Here is a 12,727-nt window from a genome sequence, read left to right on the forward strand (position 1 = left end):
ATTTCGTCACGGTCGAAGGACCAAAATTTATTTGCATGTAATTTTACATTACCATAAAAATTTCGAAATCATTCCACGTATTTTCTACGGCGGTATACTTGATTGTGGACTTAGATTTTTTTTTTTGTGCTACCAGAGCTGATGAACAACATAAAGATGGCGGCGTGTCTTTTGAGATCATTACATAACGGCTTTTTTACGCCACAAATCAGAATTATTATTTCGCGGTAGAGACAGACCGGAGACCTTACAAGCAATAAGTACCGGTTGACGAGGTTAGTCCGCTCTGGTACAATAGGAGGTTGTTGCTTCCCATTCCCGGATGAGCCCTTGGACCTCTAAATTACGATTACATTTTGACTCCATGAGTCGAAGTGGGTAGCTGCATTCACGCTGTGATATCCACGGCTTTCTACAACCCATAAGGTTTACAGCGACTTCATTGGCAAAAAAACATATAGGCTAAATACATAGGCCTATTTCTGCCGTAAAGCAGTAATGCGTTACGGTTTGAAGGGCGGCGCAGCCGTTGAAACAATATTGAGACCTTAGAACTCATATCTCACGGTAGATGTCTATGGGTTCCAGTATCCACTTAACGCCAGGTGGACTGTGAACTCGTCCACCCATCTAAGCAATAAATAAATAAAACTTATAAAGTATATGATGTGTAATATTTGAGGGTATGGTTTTTATTGTTTATATTAAAAATTGATCTGTGAGATTTGAGTGAGAGTCGCCATAATCGAATCATAATTAAACCGGGCGTTTAGGCCTCGACAACTTAATTGACTACTATTAGTTTGCTAGTCAATACCTATTACTATATTCGTCTACTGGTCAGGACTTATTCCCATATTTATCTACTGATCAATATTTATTCCCGAATTCATTTACTTGTCAACACTTATTCCCGTATTCATCATAATGTACAAGGGTGCTTTCATTAAGCAACCAACTTCCACGCGCGTCGTCCTTTTCGTTTCAAGGGTTGATGTATAATAATACATCGCTCTCCGGAATTTTCACAACGAGTTCCGCTCAACTACTTTCTCGTTTTCATTCGTAAAATAGCTCGCCATTGTTCATAAAGATGAGCGCCGTCGTATTTCTGTTTTATTTTGTGATAATACGGAAGCGACTTTCCAGATTCTGGGAACCGTTTCATCAACATTTGTTTTTTTGTTTTTTATTGCTTAGATGGATGGACGAGCTCACAGCCCACCTGATGTTAAGTGGTTACTGGAGCCCATAGACATCTACAACGTAAATGCGCCACCCACCTCGAGATATAAGTTCTAAGGTCTCACTATAGTTACAACGGCTACTCCATCCTTCGAACCGAAACGCATTACTGCTTCACGGCGGAAATAGGCGGGGTGGTGGTACCTACCCGTGCGGACTCCCAAGAGGTCCTACCACCAGTGATTACGCAAATTATAGTTTTGCGGGTTTGGTTTTTATTACACGATGTTATTCCTTCACCGTGGAAGTCAATCGTGAACATTTGTTAAGTACATATTTCATTAGAAAAATTGGTACCCGCCTGCCGGATTCGAACACCGGTGCATCGCGTCATACGAATGCACCGACGTCTTATCCTTTAGGCCATGACGACTTGTTTTGTCTCTTGTTTGCAGAAACAAAAACGAAAGACGAAGAAAACTCTAGAACAAATTTTAGGTTAAATCTAATTGATGAATCAGAATGTTCTGTTAAATAAAATTTACGAAACTTTACTACTCTGGATTGTGAAGTACGACTCCAGACAGGTATGTTTCGTGGTTTTTTTAATGCATTTGTAGGCAGACTAAGATACGGCCCACCTGTGTGCTTAGCGCGAGTTTTTGAACGTTCTCGACAGCGTAAAAGTTAGCTCATATTAAAATTTGTATGGAATAGGATCGTTTGCCTACGTCTGTCGCTAGGGACGCTGTTCTAACTGCATACAAAATTGGGCTAACTTTTACGCTATCGAGCACGTTCAAAAAGTCGCACTATGCACACTGATGGTGAGTGGTTACCGTCGTTTATAAACGTCAGTAATGTCAGAAGTAGAGCCAAGCCGCTGCCTACCGTACTAATACTCTTCGTAAGCCTCGTTTGAAGAAGGACATGTCATAGCGCTCGGGAAACATTTTTAAGAGCATTTCATTTTAAAGCCGGATGGTACGTGGCAGAAGATATCTCTAGGAACGCACTGTGGATGAACGCGGTGATTCTCTTAAATGCGCTCGCGAATCAGTGTTCGTTGCACACATTTACTTAACTATATAACTTTTCTTATTTTAATGGGGTTTTGTAGCAGTCGTCAAAAGAGTATTTTTACCGAATACTGTTTTGTACCGATCTTCAATGCCTTATTTAAGTGGTCGAAAATTATGATGTAATTCTTTCGTATTGGCTGGCCGTTCTTCGTAAAATTTATCGATAGATTTTATTTTTATTTTATTTTATTTCCCTTTTAGGTATGGAGCGAGCATACGGCCCACCTGATGGTGAGTGGTTACCGTCGCCCATGTACTTCAGCAATGCCAGGGGCAGAGCCAAGCCGCTGCCTACCGGGCAGAGCCAAGCCGCTGCCTACCGCGCAGAGCCAAGCCGCTGCCTACCGATTAAAATAGACGAGCGCAGACACACGGATGACGTACTCACAATATCACGTATGTCCCCTATCACGTAGTTTGATATGTCGCGGAAATAATGCGTGAATATATGATAAAAAGATTGGTAATTTCCCAACAAGATTCGAAGTCAGACATAATTAATCTTAGTAGACTTCTTTCTATTAAAATTTAATTATTGTAAATCTTTTTTTTCGATGGATAAACGAGCTTACAGACCATATTTATTTATTTATACTTTATGCACAAAACAAAACTTGTACACAGGCGGACTTAATGCCATGGGCATTCTCTTCCTGTCGACCATAGGGTGGTGCAGAGTTAGTGCATGGTAGGTGCATTAACAAAAGAATAACAAACAACAACAATAAAACAAAAAAAAACAAAGTCAAAACAAAAATCTTTCTTAAAATAACATCTCAGTATTATAGAATACACATAATGTTCAATATAGGTACTTATATAGATTACATATGACTGACCCATATAGGGTATAGGTTGTTGGAATCTATAGACAACAACGGCGTAAATTCTATAATAACCTATCTTGAGATATGCGTTCTAAATCTCAGTTTTATGATACAACGGCTGCCTTGCCCTTCCAACTCATTACTGCTTCACGGCCGCAGTAGGCGGGGCGTTGTTACCTCTGCGGGCCCACAAGAAGACCTAACTAAACAGCAATCGCAAACATCTTATCCATATGACATCGAATTGTTTGCAATGAGCTTCAATGAGATTGTGAAATTGTAATCTTTCAGTAGTCTTATTGTTCTGTAGACAATGAGTGGTGGTAGGTGGTGGTTCCCATGACCTCACACAAGTGAATGGTTAATTAATTTATTGCTGCTGTCTGTTTGTTCGTGTACTTTGTAAGTGGGTTGAGTATTTTATGATCGTAACTAAAATGCACATGTTACTGTGTGTGATTCTGTTCGCTATATACAATTAAGGTGTTGACAGAATGTATTGAGTTATTTAAAAAAAAAAAAACCGTAAGTGCTTGTTCATTGTTAGTTCAATTATTTTGAAATAGTTGTTTGTTATAAAAATTACATTTAAATACGTCATTAGGATTGATAATAGTATACTGGCATATTTACAATATTCTTCACGTCATCACAGATCCTCCAGATCTATTAACGGTGCTTTTAGGTACCTCAAGCACTGGTCACCGTCCTCGCCGATCCCTTCGCTTGAGGCGAAGGGCTCGATGAGTAAATTAACCCATAAACACAGCCCACCGAGTTTCTCATCGGATCTTCTCAGTGGGTCGCGTTTCCGATCCGGTGGTAGATTCTGCGAAGCACTGCTCTTGCTAGGGTCAGTGTTAGCAACACTCCGGTTTGAGCCCCCTGAACTCACCTACACACGTTAGGGAGAAGTTGAAATAGCCTCTCAAGGCTATCAGCATAGGTAGGAAAAAAAAGGAAATCTACACGGATAGATTCATATGTCAAGGTAGGTGGCAGTATTTCCAGTAACAACTTGACATCATGCAGGCCACGAGGTCGTCCTCCTATCCAGCGTAATAAAAAAACAAGCATAAATTGGGCTGTATCCTAGCTGTATCGTTCACTCTTTGGCTTTCCAAAAGCTCTCATGTAAATGAAAGCGTGTAAAGTTATAATTCGCTAAAATGGCGAACGCACGGTAAAACAACAAAACGTTATTGGTCGCGTGCATCAAGCTGATTAGTTTACGTACATATAGACACTGATGGACGTTTGAAATTAATTTAATTACGTTTACAATTACGGAATGTGACTAACAAAAATACGCCGCGTACAAAACGAATTAGTAATTATAGACTTGTTTATTCACTTTTGAATTAAGTTCCATTATAAGGTCTAATTGAACACGCGTGCAAGATTTATTACGAATGCCGTTTTTTTTATATATATGTAACCCGCAAATATACTGTATTCGCGAAAGTAGTGATGGTAGTATGGATTGTGCGCCCGAATGGATAGGTATCAACTTTCTTATCATTTTTGACGAGAAAAAGCTATGCATTTTGATTTGGAAAGCGGAAAAGCTACTATAGAATACAGTTAAGACTTCAAGACTGTTTGAAGATGAGCGAAATTCATATTTTGATCGTTATCTATCGGTTCCGATGACCGGTCAATAGCTGGCAGACGGTAAGGTTGTCTAATTTCATCATCATATTTTTATTCTTGTCCTTATCTCACTATGATATCAGAGATAATTCAATAATTATAACTTAACAGATCGCGGGACATCTCACTCAGAAATGTGTTTTTTAATTATTTCTTTGTACATATAGAAAATAAAGAATTAAGAGCGTTTTAATGATGTAAATCCATCGTTCGGTTATAACGTCACGAAATTGAGTCGTAAAGTTACACAGAAGCTTCTAAAAGCTAATATGTCGCTTAATTTCCCCTTAGATTGATAACTTCGATGACGAGAGGACGAGCTAAGTTCCGTAAGCTTACTTAGGGTTGATAGGAAAACTTTACCGCTAAGTACATTGTCACACTTCATTTAATAAGTTCGATGCGGAGTTCTTAACTCAGATAGGCCCGTTTAATAATTCATATATACTGTTAGGTAAATGACTTGCTGTTTTAGTTGATTTTTTAATTGGTCTGCGATGACTAGCGAGTTCTAGATCGTTTTTCATTTTGACACACCGTGTGCTCGAGCCATATAGGTATCGATCGATACCAACTGCCCGTTTTTGTCGTGAAGCAATATCGAGAATTGCACAGTTGTTAATGCGTTTAGTAACGATAAAATTTATGTCTAGCGTGGTGTTTGTGACAGTGATGATAATATTGGTGTATATATGTCTTGTGATAGCGGTAACTTGCGATTTACAGAGAGAAAATGTTTCAGTATCTTCCTCTACAAAAGGAGAAAGAAAATACAATCAGACAGAATTTTTTTTTGTCTAGTAGCTATTGACCGGTTTCCGAATTGATACTGGGCTTTGTAGTAGAGCTTTTTGTAAGGCAACACGGGTAGGTATCACCGTTCTGTCTATATCTGCCGCAAAGCAGTCACGCGTGTTTGATTCAAGGTTGCCACAATCGTTGAAGAGTACATGACTTCTGCATGAGACCCCATGTCTCAATGTGTTGTGTACTTCTCTCAATCTACTACTGGATCGGAATCGCAAACCGCTGTGGAGATTCGGCGAGAAACTCAGCGGGCTAATGCTACAGTTACCGGGGTTTTTATTTTTTTTATTGCTTAAATGGGTGGACGAGCTCACAGCCCACCTTGTGTTAAGTGGTTACTGGAGCCTATAGACATCCACAACGTAAATGCGCCACCCACCTTGAGATATAAGTTCCAAGGTCTCTAGTTCTAAAGTTCTAAAGGTTCTAGGTCTAAAGTTGCAAAAATGTTGCTTAAACCAAATAGCCTTTCACCTATCGATATTTTTAAGGATTTTAATGAGAATTGTGACTTTTTCTTTCCAAAGAAACAAAAGTCTGAGTTAGCTAGGTATAGTTACGTCAACGTTTACACGCGATACTGGCGCGATGACCTCCAGTACGTATTTGATTTAAAACTCATCTAACTTTTTCGCAGTCTTGTGTATTTATTCTACACAGAGTTACTGAATCATGAAGCTGTCGGTTTGTCGTTAGAAAGTTGCGAAACTTGCTCGAAGTGCGTTGACACTGTCGCGATGTGTGCGGCGAAATGAAAATTAATTATTTGTCTGCTAGGATTTGACAGACGTAATCTTTTTTTTTTGTTAAGGCATTTTATGACCTGGTAACTAAGACTAAGTGTCCAAGTCTTAGTGTGTAATTGGTCAAGTCTTATTTTAATTTTAACTAGTGATCCCGCAGTAGTCGAAATTCGACTATAATACAGAAGACAAACAATATTTAATTTAATCTCAATTTGACCACAAGCGTTAAGAACAAAAGTTTGACAATAAATAAATAGTATGCATGCGTGTGTGTGTCAAATACTATATGTGTGGAAAATTTCATACTCCTCCGTCCGCGCAATTTTCGTAAAAAGGGATACAAAGTTTTTGCTTCATGTATTAATATATAGATGAAAACTGCACTATCACTGCATTATAATATTAAAATGTTTTTATATAATACTATTTTTAATATATTTATATATCGGTTTGTAAGTGTTTATGTTTTTTAACAGACGTAATCGTTCGCAACGATGTTATAAATGCGAAAGCGGCTCTTCGGCCGTACTATGAGATGTAGATGTTGTTAAATCGATATATGAAATTTTATGAAAATCGATTTAGCGTTTATTTTACTAGGCATTCAAAAATATTGATACGATACAAATAAATCATTACATTGAATTCGTAACTACTGAAGTTTCTATTAAACTACGTAATTAATGAATTTATCTGAATCTGAAATTTGAGTGTTATGATTGCCAATGTTATGTGTTGGCATGTGGCGGGGTCGCAATTTGTAGATTTGTATGTTCCGTCATTTTAAGCTTCACAAGCTAATAAATGTTTTTGTTTTGCTTAACCTTTTCCCAAGATTATCGATTAGTGTCGGAACAAAATTTAATTGCATTAAATGAGAGAATTATCATCATCGATCTATGTTTTCCCCTTTTAGATGTACTTATTTCTCTTCCATAATAACTTTTAATGCTCTTTATCTTCAGCATCTGATCTACATGCCAGTTGCTTCAGTTTATCAGACCAGCGGGCTCAACACCACTGCGCTTGTTAGTTCGTTGTGTGACTTCCATAACACATTTCTTATACCGACTAATGATTCTGCGACATACGTTGCCAATACCGCTTTTTAGTATTGAGAGCTAGTAATTTCTGTTTTTGTGCATCAAAGACACAGTATAGCCAGTTTCACAGAAATACGGACCAAGTCTTAGGTGAGAGTCTAAGTTTCCCTCCCGGGCACCATTATCAGTTATTTACTCTATGGTGTGTAAAACCTTCGACTTCAGGTTTTAGTGTTGAATAAAAGTTTAGTGTTGGTAAATTGGGGGAGGTGAAGGACCTCGGCCCTTCTCTTCTCCCCTTCTTCTTCTCAGGAGGCGCCGGAGTCCGACATAACCCGGTCCGTTACCCCCCTCGACCGAGTATCCGTAAATGGATTGCCCAGCGTTATAAAAAAAAAAAAAGGTTTTAGTGTTGAAAAATCCCGTCACCTATTTGAAAATAGTATTTCTGATAGACCAGATTTTAATTTTTTTTTGTGGCGTTTATGGATTCGTATGTTATATTCGCCTTTATTAGTCGTATTTACGGAAAGGTTCGATGATTGCGATTGATTCAACAAATTCTTGGAATTCGATGGTTATTTTAAGTTCATTCTCAGACCGTGCTGCTTCGGTGCATCCTTAGTCAACGATGCTATTATTTCAATCTATAAACTTACCGAGAACACTCGTCCAACGTCGTCCGAACATTGTATATATGTTCTTTGATCTGAAACACAAATAAACGCATTTTAGAATTAATCGCAAAAACCAACTTACTCGCCTCTACGGACTTCTATCACACATCTTGGTTCTTTGTTTTAATTTTGTTTTGTTATCCACATTCTATATATTCGGGTCTGATGGAAAGAAATGACCTTATGAGTTAATAAACCCTTCTTGTATACAGTGTACCTTAAAAGATAATTATTAGTGAAAACTCGTTGGACTAATGTAACCTGACCATCCGTTTTGCTTTTACTAACACTAAATGTGAAACACTTATTAGATGAAATGTAAGTAACGTACATCTGTTATAAGTCTATGACACTATGTTCAAACTTTCTTCAAATGACAGTAACAACGGTATAAAGTGCCAATACTGTTTGACTTGCATTTCACTGTTGCACTTTTATTGTTCTCTACCAAAATCTTCTCTGTAATTACAATTAAAAAATAGCTGACACTTTTAAGCTATTCCATAGTTTTTATCGCGGGCTTTGAGCGCGGCGACCGAATCAAGAAATTCCGTAACGAAAATAAAACCTAACACCCTCACATCGGCCTACTATGTAGCTTGCGTTCAACACATTCACACGTTGCGCTTATGTAGTGTTTGTGAATAAGCGCGCGGCGTGACGTTGCACTGAAAGCATTGCATGAAAAGTCTGGCCATCTCCCTCTTGCGCGGTCTAGCTTATGAGTGTGAAGAGGACAGTTAATGTTTTGCTTTTGCTAATGTTTATAAATATAGCGTGGTCTTATTTTATTATTGTTTTAATATTAAATTATTGTTGTCTAATTTATCGCGGCAGTCCTCGAGTGCTACACGTGTTTTTTTTATTCCTTGCTCATTTAATCGTCTTCGCCATCTTGCTTTTTTCTGTCATTCTCTTTTCCCTTACTTACTCTTTTCTCTCGCTCACATCTTAACGCTCCGTTCCACACTCTTCTCATACATTCCGTTATTATGCAAATACAATTATACAAATATTAACAATTTAGTATTGGCTGCTGTTGTAATATAATTAATCATCACCGAACATCTTCTCAAGTAGGAACCGCGCCGACTGTAACACGAGAAGAGAGCTCATAAATCATCTCACTTCTAAATGAATGGCGTAAACGGAATTCTAATTAAACGACACGTCATGATTCATTGCTCGCGGTTCTCACGGGCGAATTCTCGGGTTGCATCAGTTTCGAAGTCGTCGGTTAAAAAATAATGTGCCTGGAACCTGTCGCAAGAAGAGATCCGCCGGTGAAAGCGCGCAATTAGTGCGTGTTACGTAAACGATCATTCCGAACGCCCGATTCGGACGCTAGCTCTGAGACGTGGTCTCATACAAGAACGGCGGGAATATACTACGTAAGTATACGTACGTCCTTGAAAATGCTTTTTTAAGATATCTATTTGTGTCCTTCAAAGTTTTGCTATTGAATCACGATCAAAGTGGAAAAATGCCTCTGTTTCTAACCTTACCCTAGGTGTAACGATGCGCTGTAAAACTCAGTGGGTAGCAGAAAGAAGCGTGCGGGAAATTCCACTCGGGTCACTACTAAGTAGCAGCACGTGTCAAAATAGCCCACGTAGTTTGTCGTCGGATCATCTCAGTGGGTCGCGTTTCCGATCCGGTGGTAGATTCTGCGTAGAACTGCTCTTGTTAGGGCCAGTGTTAGCAACATCTCCGGTTTGAGCCCCGAGAGCTCACCTACACGCTGGGGTAACGCTGATCTATATCAGGCTCTCAAGGCTATCAGCACAGGTAGGAAAAAAAGTGTCAAAATCTATATTTAAATGGGTTAAATTTCTATTAAAAAAAACTAAAAAAGGCTTACTTTAGTATTAGAGAATTAATTTAGTTTTCATAATCACATACTGATCTCACACTGGTATTTAATTACATTAGTACTCTATACTGGTACTAATAATAATATATCTATTCTAATGATATACCAGTAATTAATAAATTAAAGAGGGGGCGGTTAGCTTGGTATGGTCATGTGATGCGTATAGAGAAGATGCATGTGACTAGGAGATGTATGGACATGGTAGAGGGGGAAGAGGTCGACCGAAGAAGACATAAAGTGTGTGAATAACGATATGAGAGAGAGTGAGAGAGGAGTGAGTGTTGAGATGACGGCTGATCGAAGAGAATGGAATAGAAAAATTCGCTGTGCCGACCCCAACTAGGGGGATAAGATGGAGAAAAAGAAGAAGAAGAATAAATCTATTCTGTTTGGATGAATAAAATGGTCAATTGTAGTTTTTATGCCAGAAGCAATTGACGAATAATCTTAACAATAGATAACTGTAGGTAGCGGCCTGGCTTGATATTTAATTTTATGAATGAGAGAAGTCACCTTTTACTCGTTCGTGAACTATGATTTCATGCATCTTGTATAAAGTACCATCAAAATCTGAAGGGCAGCATTAACAAACATATATATTATCGTTGGCTTCTAAAATACAAAAAAAAATATATTTACAAACTCATGTTTCATGTGTACACAACATGTTTCCGCTTACAATACGACCGTTTCTCAAAAACGCGTTATGCTTATACGGAGATCGGGCGGTGCTCGCAAATTCCTTTAATTAAGTTTGAACTCGAAGTCACGGGATTGCGACGATTAGTTTGGTAGACGTTACGAAATTTATTTATTAACATTTATTAGCTTCTCTATAACCATACTGTAACGTGAAGCTATGCATGTAAGAGGAAATCTACTCTAAATTATTGCTGATGCCAAGACTAACTCCCTAGTTCATATCTTAAGTACTGACGGTATGGAGATTCACACGTATAAGTTACCATTCTACCTATTTTGGTATCCCAAGGTCTCGTTTCTTATAGTGAGTTTCGGAATTCAGGTTGTACAGGCTTCGAAACTTCTTTATTTTATTATTCATTGGGTGGACAGTGAGTTCAGTCACCTATCTGAGGAATAAAGAGGAGTAATATGAGAAGGAGGAGGAACTAAAAAAGGCCGTCAGGATATTAGAGTAAAGTAACGACATTATTATATTTTCATTAGCTCCTTAAAGTTGTGTTTAAGCCATGAACTTCACGGAAATTACGTAGAAAAAAATCCACAACATACAAGTCAAAATATCATATCTGTTTCTTCTTGTCTTTATCCCACATCATGTAGCATTGCATGCTGCGTATAGATTTGGTATGAGTTTTACGACCGGCCGTCTGTCTGAAGTCAACCCTTCTTGGGTTATATCTCAAGTAGTGTATCCATTATCATATCATTTTAGGGTCTACAGCCTGAGGTGGCCCTTGGCCTGGTTTAGTATGTCTCTTTCGACTCATGTATTCCTGACTTACTCCTTTTAGTTTTTGACACCATTTTGTATAAGGTCCTGATTCAAGCCATCTAATCATCTGAGATTGGGCCTGCCATGACTTCTATGGCCATGGGGTTTGCCATATAGTGTTATCGCGGAGACGGAGAAGTCTCTCAAAAGCCGCAACCAAACAATAAGACATACATAACCACAGCCACGCCGCCATGAGTGTACGACTGAGAAGAAGAAGTTATCGCGGCATTATGGTCATTGCTATAGGGAGGGACTTTTTCTGTTTCTTTTTTTGGTGGTTTCATCCGTTCTTGGTTCTATAATTTGCATTTTATTATTATAAACATCTGGTATTACACTAAAATTTTAATCTTCAAATATCAAAAGAATAAAAATATAATATTTTATTTCGTTTTTCTGCACTTTCTTAATCACGCTAAAAATTAAAAAGGTCAAATTACTACTACAGGGGCATTGAAAACTAATATTTATTTATACGACAATTGATTTTAAAATCATTGAGGTTGAAATAATGTAGAAAGTTGTACAGACGAATTCATATAAAAGCTATTTTTGCAGACAATAATACTTTTTTGAATGTGCTTTGGCGTACCCGTTTGGATGCACTCAAAAAAAAAAAAATGCTTACATACCTATATAACATTGTACCAAATAAGTCCTTTTTTGCGAATTCAAATACCTACTTCGTTGTCAATTCTGCTAAACAAGCATTGCTGTTCAAAACCACATTCGTAGTTCATGCTGTTTGTACATGAATTTTTAATATTTGCTGGAATTCTGTTTAGAGATCCAACATTATAGACAACTATATGATTGGATGAAATACATTTTCCATTTAATTTACAAGCATTCGCTTTCGGCAAATACAGATATCGTTACGACCCATCGATCGATATTAAATTTGTAAACATCATTTATTATTTCGGTCATGCTTAAATAGTTCTTAACGTGCTACACACACGATCCTATTTTATGTAATAAGCTTGTAGTTTGTTATTTGTATTCTCGGGATATTATGCTCCGAACACATAAAAGTCTAACACACCAATTTTAACAATATAATAATATAATATGTGTACAATGTTCTATTATAAAGTAAAAAGAGTAAACAAGTCGCTAGGCACTATATGTAAGACACCAATTAAAACTAAAATTATAATACGTTTTACAATCAACTTAAATCGACGCGCGCGAATCTCATAGTATGACGTCACAGGACACCTGCGCGTTCGGGAACTCCGATCACATCCGATGACGCCCGAGTGCGACCGAGTGCTGCACGCTACAAGCTAATTAAAATTTTGTTTCATAAAGGTTTTTGATTATTTAACATACATACATACGTAAATTTGAA

At 37.8% G+C, this 12,727-nt stretch overlaps 1 protein-coding gene across 1 annotated transcript in view; it reads right to left on the minus strand.

The window, feature by feature from the left end:
- LOC114242595 (protein obstructor-E) overlaps positions 1 to 12,727 on the minus strand; it is a 49,172-nt gene that overhangs the window by 19,821 nt on the left and 16,624 nt on the right. The window contains exon 2 of the mRNA XM_028173814.2: positions 8,003 to 8,052. Within this exon, the coding sequence (XP_028029615.2) occupies positions 8,003 to 8,033 (31 nt within the window). The 5' untranslated portion in view covers positions 8,034 to 8,052. The remainder of the gene's footprint in view (positions 1 to 8,002; positions 8,053 to 12,727) is intronic.

The sequence above is a fragment of the Bombyx mandarina genome, chromosome 15 (genome assembly GCF_030267445.1).
Source record: "Bombyx mandarina strain Sakado chromosome 15, ASM3026744v2".
Taxonomy (NCBI): Eukaryota; Metazoa; Arthropoda; class Insecta; order Lepidoptera; family Bombycidae; genus Bombyx; species Bombyx mandarina.